Source organism: Propithecus coquereli, unplaced genomic scaffold, assembly GCF_000956105.1.
Source record: "Propithecus coquereli isolate 6110/MARCELLA unplaced genomic scaffold, Pcoq_1.0 Scaffold15, whole genome shotgun sequence".
Lineage (NCBI taxonomy): Eukaryota > Metazoa > Chordata > Mammalia > Primates > Indriidae > Propithecus > Propithecus coquereli.
In genome coordinates, this window is record NW_012139413.1 from 4,014,263 (window position 1) to 4,022,751 (window position 8,489).

General features: G+C 31.6%; 1 protein-coding gene across 2 annotated transcripts in view; it reads left to right on the plus strand.

The window, feature by feature from the left end:
* SKIL (SKI-like proto-oncogene) overlaps positions 1-4,707 on the plus strand; it is a 30,351-nt gene extending 25,644 nt beyond the window's left edge. Inside the window, exons 6-8 of one of the 2 annotated variants that reach the window (XM_012640182.1) lie at positions 2,275-2,516; positions 2,801-3,025; positions 4,013-4,503. In XM_012640182.1, the coding sequence (XP_012495636.1) occupies positions 2,275-2,516; positions 2,801-3,025; positions 4,013-4,171 (626 nt within the window). In that variant the 3' untranslated portion in view covers positions 4,172-4,503. Of the gene's footprint in view, positions 1-2,274; positions 2,517-2,800; positions 3,026-4,012 lie in introns of both variants that reach the window. The other variant, XM_012640183.1, reaches the window with a different exon arrangement.
* The last annotated feature ends 3,782 nt before the right edge of the window (positions 4,708-8,489 follow it).

Genomic DNA, 8,489 nt, shown 5'->3' on the forward strand with positions numbered 1-8,489 from the left:
ATACACATAATGTATAGTGATCAGATCAGGGTAATTAGTATATTCATCACCTCAAACATTTATCATTTCTTAGTGTTGAGAATGTTCAATATCTTCCTTCTAGCACTTTGAAATTATATATTATTAACTATAGTCATCCTATAGTATGAAACACTAAAACTTACTCCTCCTATTTAGCTATAATTTTGTATCCTTTAACAAGTCCCTCCGTATCTCCTCCTTCCCCCCACCCTGCCCTATCTCTGGTATCCTCTGCTCTATTTTTTACTTATATGAAATCAACTTTTTTTAGCTTCCACATATGAGTGTGAACATGTGGTGTTTAACTTTCTGTTTCTGGCTTATTTCACTTAACATAATGTCTTCCAGTTTCATCCATGTTGGTGCGAATGACTCTAGTGACTTTTTAAAAATTATTGAGATATAATTTACATACCATAAAATTTACCCTTTTAAAGTGTAAAGTTCAGTGGTTTTTAGTATATTCACAAAGTTGTGCAACCATAACACTAATTTAATTCTAGAACAATTTCATCACTCCAAAAAGTAACCCTGTAATCCATTAGCAGTTACCCCCATATTCCCTTTTCCTATAGCCTCTGACAACCACTAATCTTTTTTCTATCTGTATGGATTTGCTTATTCTGGAGATTTTATATAAGAAGAATCATACAATATGTGGCTTTCTGTGTGTGGCTTCTTTCACTAAGCGTAATGTTTTCACAGTCCATGTTGTTGCATGTATCAGTACTTTTTATGGCTTAGTAATATTCCTATGTGGATATAACACTTTTTGTTTTTTTTAATCAGTCGATGGACATTGCCTTGTGTCCACTTTTTGGTTATTGTGAATAATGTTGCTGTGAACACTTGGTGTTGTACAAGTTTTAGTGTGGACGTAGGAGCCTGTACCATTTTACATTCCCACTAGCAGCTTATGAAGGTTTCAATTTCTACACATCTTTGTCAACACTTGTTGTCTATCGTTTGAATATAGCCATCCTAGTGTTTGTAAAGTGGTGTCTCATTGTGGTTTTGGTTTTGATTTGCAATTCCCCAGTGAATAATGATGTTGAGTATCTTTTCATGTTCTTGGAGATTGCTTATTTTTGGGGAAATTTCTTTGCTTTTTTTTTTTGAGACAGGGTCTCACCCTCTTAATCTAGGCTGGAGTGCAGTGGCATGATCATAGCTCAGTGCAGCCTCAAACTCCTAGGCTCAAGTAATCCTCCTGCCTCAGCCTCCTGAGTAGCTGGGAGTACAGGCACACGCCACCACAGCTGGCTACTTTTGCCTATTTTTAAATTGGGTAATTTGTCTTTTTACTGTTGAGCTGTTAAGAGTTCTTTATATATTCTGGATGCTAGATCCTTGTAAGATATGATTTGCCAGTCTGTCAGTTTTCTTTTCATGTTGTTAGTGTTTCTTGGAGCACAAAAGTTTTAAATTTTTATGTAGTCCAATTTATCTATCTTTCCTTTGGTTGCTTATTTTAAGTGTCATATCTAACAAACCAATCCAAGGTCAGAAAGATTTACATTTAGGGGTTTCAATCTTACGTTTAGGTCTTTGATCCATTTTGAGTTAATTTTTATATATGGTGTGAGGTCCAATCTTATTCTTTTGTATATGGATACAGTTGTCCATTTGTTGAAAAGACTGTTCTTTTCTGATTGAATTGCTTTGTCACCTATGTTAAAAAAAACAATTGCTTGTAAAAGTATGGGCTTATTTATTTCTGGACTCCGAATTCTGTTTACTGATCTATATGTCTATCCTTAAGCCAGTACCACACAGTCTTGATTTCTGTAGCTTTGTAGTAAGCTTTGAAATTGGGAATTGTGAGTCCTCCAACTTTGTTATTCCTTTTCAAGATTGTTTTGGCTATTTTGGATTCTTTACATTTTCATAAGAATTTTAGAATCAGCTTGTCAGTTTCTGCAAAAAAACCAGCTGAGATTTTGATAGGGATTGGCACTGAATAAGTAGATCAATTTGAGGAGTTTTATTATCTTCACAATATTAAATCTACTAGTCCATGAACTTAGGATGTCTTTCTATGTGTTCCGATCTTTAATTTCTCTTAACAATGTTTTGCAGTTGTCATTATACATGTTTTACACTACTTTTGCTAAATTTATTTCTAAGTATTTTATTTTTTGATTTAATTTGTAAATGGAATTGTTTTCTTAATTTCATTTATAAATTGATCTAGTGACTTTTTAACAGAGTGATATTCTTACTTTGTTACTTGATTTATTTTTCCTCTTACAGATTCATCAATTTCAAATAATTCTACAAATAAAAAAAAGTCTGAGTCTACTGCTTGCAACTTAGTTAGAGACCCAGTCAAAGTGGGACTTGCTCAAGATGCTGCGGCTTCATCTCCACTTCTTGTCAAAGATGTCATTTGTGAGGATGATAAGGGAAAAATCATGGAAGAAGTAATGAGAACTTATGTAAAACAACAAGAAAAACTCAACTCAATTTTGCAAAAGAAGCAACAACTTCAGATGGTAAAATCATTATCTGAATGATAGTCCATTACAAAAAGATACTTTTGCATATTTTTAGTAAGAAAAGTCGAAATGCTACAAATGTACTTAAGATTATTCAGACTTTTACACTGATAAGCAATTTTAAATTTTTAGAGAAAATAGTTTTTCAAGATAATTACTTCCCTATAGAACTGATAAGATAGTTGAATTTTAAATATTTTCTGTCCTATTTTTTCCTGAATTGAAATTTCTAACATGATGGAAATAAAGTAAAAATTGTATTGTGATTCTTTACATTACAGGAAGTGGAAATGTTAAATAGTTCAAAAGCAGTAAAGGAACTTACTGAAGAACAACAGAATTTGCAGAAAGAGCTTGAATCTTTGCAGAATGAACATGCTCAAAGAATGGAAGAATTTTATGTTGAACAGAAGGATTTAGAGAAAAAGTTGGAGCAAGTAATGAAGCAAAAATGTACCTGTGACTCAAATTTAGAAAAAGACAAAGAGGCTGAATATGCAGCACAGGTAAGAATTACTCAGGTGGTGCCCTTTCAACTGGAAATGGAAGCTGTTACTTCTCTAAAGGACTTACTTTCTGTCAAACTCATTGTACTAGGCTAGATTTCAAAACAGATAATTCTTTTAAACACAACTTTATGTTTCTTTGTCCAAGATAATTTTTTTTTTTTTTTTTTTGAGACAGAGTCTCACTGTGTTGCCCAGGCTAGAGTGCCGTGGCGTCATCCTCGCTCACAGCAACCTCAAACTCCTGGGCTCAAGCGATCCTCCTGCCTCAGCCTCCCGAGTAGCTGGGACTACAGGCATGCGCCACCATGCCTGGCTAATTTTTTCTGTATATTTTTAGTTGTCCAATTAATTTCTTTCTATTTTTAGTAGAAACGGGGTCTCGCTCTTGCTCAGACTGGTTTTGAACTCCTGAGCTCAAACAATCTGCCCACCTCAGCCTCCCAGAGAGCTAGGATTACAGGCGTGAGCCACCGTGCCTGGCCCAAGATGATTTTTTGACCTTTATTGCTTTATCAGTTTAAACTTTTATTGGATTTCTGTAATTTAGTTACCTAAATTGCTAATCTCTAGCTCTCCGAATATCAAATCTGATATTATTTTAATGTAATATGTGGGCTTTCAAATCTATAATTTTAAGAAATGTGAACTGTTGCTCATTATGTTCAGAAGCGATGGAGCAAAAATAAATAAGCAACTCCCTTTGTTAATAATAGCTTACGATTTAAGGAAGATTAACATTAGCAAACTGTCTAGGGCATAATGAAAGTGCCATCTATAGGTGTTCATTCCTCCTGATCCTCTGCTTTTCCCTCAATTTAATGTCCTGTCACATGTCAAATTAATAGTATTAGATATTCAAGGGATTTAGTATATGTGAAATAGTTCATTTTGTAAAGATTAATTTGAAAGTAAGTTTTTGCCATGATAGGAAGATTAAATGAAGAAACGAAACTGAAAACTGACACAGCCTTTTAAATCACACAGTTGGCAGAACTGAGACAGAGATTGGACCATGCCGAGGCTGATAGGCAAGAACTCCAAGATGAACTCAGACAGGAACGGGAAGCAAGACAGAAGTTAGAGATGATGATAAAGGAGCTAAAGCTGCAAATTTTGAAATCATCGAAGACTGCTAAAGAATAGAAACTGTTAAAGAGACTCATCTGTGTATTATTTACAGGGTTTTTTTTGTTTGTTGCTTGCTTTGGTAATTGAATTCTGAACAACTTACCTGCATGAAGATAACTAGGCATTCTATCCATTTGTAGATTAGAGAAAGTGAAGAGATTATATATTAGTACATAAATTTTTACATTTTCGAAATGAATGAAAATGTATGTTTCTTTGTACTTTTTTTTTTTAAATCAGCTTAATAACAATACTATATGGTTTCAACCAGTAGATAATCTGCCTATATTTCTAATGCAAACTTAACAATTGTATACTTTTTAAAAGCTGCAGTGTGCAATGGAAAATAGCTGTGGTCAGTTTTGTTACCCATATTTCAGACTCAATTTTAGATACAGTGTTTGCTTCATATTTCACATATGTAATATAGAGCTACTCAAGGAGTTGAATCTCCATTTTTCTCATTAACACGACTCCTTTGTAAGTTGATGTAGTATACTCATTATTACATGCAAAATTTACTTTTATTGTTCAGATCGTGGAATGAATTTCCACCAGTTCTCTTTTTGATGTCTCCTGAGAGGAATTTCATTGAGGTTATAGCATACCCCATGGGCACAGTGGGGAAGGATAACATGCATTGTTACGTACTGCTGCTAAACACAAGAAGCAGTTGTGATTTGTTTTTCAGTTTAAATGTGGCTATATTTAGAAGTTTTTTTATACAGCAACTTCAGAAAAGTAAAATGTAATAATTTCTGAACTTTATGTTGTTAATAGTGGTGTGAAAATATTAATGTTCTTGAGAAAAACTGATAGCATTGATGGACATCAGTTTCTATACAATCTGTAATTCTCCTGTACAGTTTTTATATGTAGTTATGGATCTTGCTGAAATTTATATAATAGATTTGTTTTCCTTTAAGTTGTAAAATATTAAACACCTTGGAGTTTATTTTGGATTTTTGTATGTTTAAATGTTAAGTCTTACCAAAATTTGCACGAATGGACCATTTTCAATTGCTACTTAATATCAAAATCAGGAATTTACAGTCAACTGATAGTATGCGATAGGTGAATATAGGACAATTTAGTTATCTGGTACTAAAAGCTTTTTAGATAATTTTTAGAAGTGAAAAGAATTCCATAGTTTAGGGAGGGGCAACATCTTCTGCACTTTGTTTTTTGCACAGAAAAGTCTGTCGTTTTCTAATGGCAAATTTCATATTAGTTAATTCTCGGCTTAAAAGATATTAGGTAAAATTCTTAGTATGCATTTTTAAAGGACATTTCCTGAAACTATTAATACCATTAATCGACATTCTTATCCCATGAATTTTTTGTTTTTCATGTTCTTTTATTAATATAAGGTACTATATAAAATTAGCTAAATTTATTTTTAAAATAAATTAGCTAGGGTTAATGTTATGTACTATTTCCAGCATAAAAGGTCGATACTATAATGGTGTAGAACTTTAAAAAATCATTAGTTATCATTTAACTAGTTATTTTCATATTTTACTTAATGGCACTCACATACCCAAAACGAATTTTTGTACTTCACCAAATGTAGTCTTTACTAAATTGAGTATGACCTAAATGTATATTTTTTGTTTTCCATTGGAAAGTTACAAGTTCCATTTAACTTTTCAATATAGTTAAATTTTATTATGTTAACTCTGTGGTTTAATTTGTTGATTCTTGGAATCTCCTCGAGGAGGAACAAATATTAAAATGACATGCAGAAAGAAATATTTAAAATGACTTATCCTCCCAATATCATTTATTTAGATCTAGAGAAAGAAAAATCACAGACTAGTTTTAGTTGTGAATTAGTTGTGTCACAGCTTAGCTTTTTGGGAGACAAACTCAAGCTCCTATAATTTCATTTATTTTTCTAATTTACTCAGAACCTTTCAGCTTATGTTACTTAGTAAGGGATGAACTTAAGTTTCAACCCAAAACTTCTAATATAAATTGCTTAATCTTTGAAATATGTTACTTTAAAATTCTACGTGGTGCTTAAACACCATTAAATTACTATAAACTCATAATTCAGTATTGAGTGAAGAAATATTTTTTCTAGTCCTTTACATAATGAAAATTTGCCACATTGTATAGTCTTCGTTTTCCAAAAGATACTTTGATGTGCCATAGGTTTCTAACTTCCTTGAACATAGCTTTTTTAGTCAATTGTAAATATTATACCTATTATTGTTAAAAGTAACCTTAAACTGCACCATATAGCTTGAAAACAATATAGAGATTTTGTAATACCTTAAAAGTGGCCTCTACTAAAATATCCATATAAAACTTATTCTTCTGTTCTTTGCATGCTCATTTTATATGTTGGTTGCTAGCTTAAAGTTTGATTTGGTGTTAGTTTTTGCGTGCCAAATTCACTAGGCAAGAAGATTTTCCCTCGGACTTCGTAATATTGTACTTTTAAGGGAAAATATAAAAATGTTTACTCTAAAAAGCTGCATTAAAGGAACAGCCTATAAAAAGTTTTGCTAAAGCATCTTTAGGAGGGAGGATAGAATATTAGCTAGCTTGGGTGATGGATGATAATTGTTTCTATCGTTTAAATATTATGAGAAAAATGAATTTGTAAAGTTGGTAAGTGTAAAACCTCCTGTTGTCATCGAGGAAGCTCTTAAACTACCCTAAAATTTTCAAATGCTACTTGTAACACAATGAAAAGATTTGACCAACAATTTAATTTTGGCTTGTGCTTTAGTTTTTATAAAGCATATACTTCTGCTTGAATTTCTGTGTTCATGGGAGTTAGGGTGTTTTATGCTTCTTGAACTAATTTTATAACATATTTAATATATTACCAGTTAAGATATAAAGTCATCTGTACATGTTGAATTATAAAGCAGTTACTAAACTAGGTGAAACAGACCTAATGCTATGATATTTGTAGGTTTTCCGTATCTTTTAGAAGTCATGACAGAGCAGCTAGTTTATTTGCACATTTGTGGCTTCTGTTTGAAAGTAAGTAAAATGATAAGAAAACTCTAGTAATGTAAAATGTGTCAAGGTATTTCCCTAGAATTAATTGCAAAGCTATTGCTGATGGGTTTTGATCAGCTTCCAAAAATTTCTTCTCAATGGTAAGACTTACGTTTTGATTACTTAGGGAAGAATCGTCATTTTCATTTGCCCTTTATGCATTTAATCCATGATAAGACATCAAAAATTAATATAATGAAAAATTGTGCTCATACTGTACATCTATTTCTGTGCTTGGAACTACTTGTTAATAGTTTTTATTGAAGCTGTCAGCAATAAGGGACATATAACTGCTGTATTATACATTGTGGAATTGAATATTTAAACAGAGCTTAAAATTTTTTTCTAGCCTAGGATACTTACACATTTCCATTATTGGAAGAAAAACATATGGGTATTTTATATTGCATCTTGTTTAAAAGGACAGGCTTTTTTTTTTTTCTTTTTGATAAAGTCTTTTCATTTAAATGGTTTCTAAATACATAATGTTATTTGGAGCTTATTTAGTAATAGAATTAAATGTCCTATGTAGTGCTACAGTTTTTAAATTAAAAAGTGATAAAATATAAAAACAAATTTAAAAATTAAGCCCAGAAAACAAAAGTGTATTAGTTTAATATAAAAGAAGTTTATAAGATTTTTTCTTCAATATAGATACCTCACTTGAAAATAAAGAAAGCACAGCATACTTAACGTAGTTCTAGTAAAAACGTCCTACTAAAACATTTGCTAAATGTAGGGCATCTTTTGGAGAATTAGAGTTTGTGAGAAATAAAATATACTTGCTTGTAACCATCCTGTTAGAAGTATTTGTTTATCCTGATAATTTTAAGCCAATATAGTAGTCTTAAATTATTTCTGAATTTCTAATCTGTGAAGGCAGTAAATGAAATATCTGTTCTGCAACTGTTAAAACAAATTGTTGACTACATTGACCATAATACAGTTTAAAGTTTTGCCAATGATGTACAGTTTTATGGTTAAAATTGCTGTGGTTGGTTGCATTACATGACACACAAAACTGTCCTCTACCTCACGTGAAATAAATATTTTATATGGTTTTACTAAAAAATAAGACTCATCTATCTGGTCACTTAGTTTACAAATTTTGAATTATATTTATTGAAACATGACATACTGTGCTCTTAGCTTATACCTCAATTGTATTTTGTGCTGTTTTCCATTTTCATGCCATGTAAATAACTTGTATAGATTGTGGATCAAATTCCAAATAAAAACTTTTAATGCCAATGAAATTTGATTGAAATTCATCTCAGTATCTCATGTGAGCAAACTTTCTTGTCCTCTAAGATTG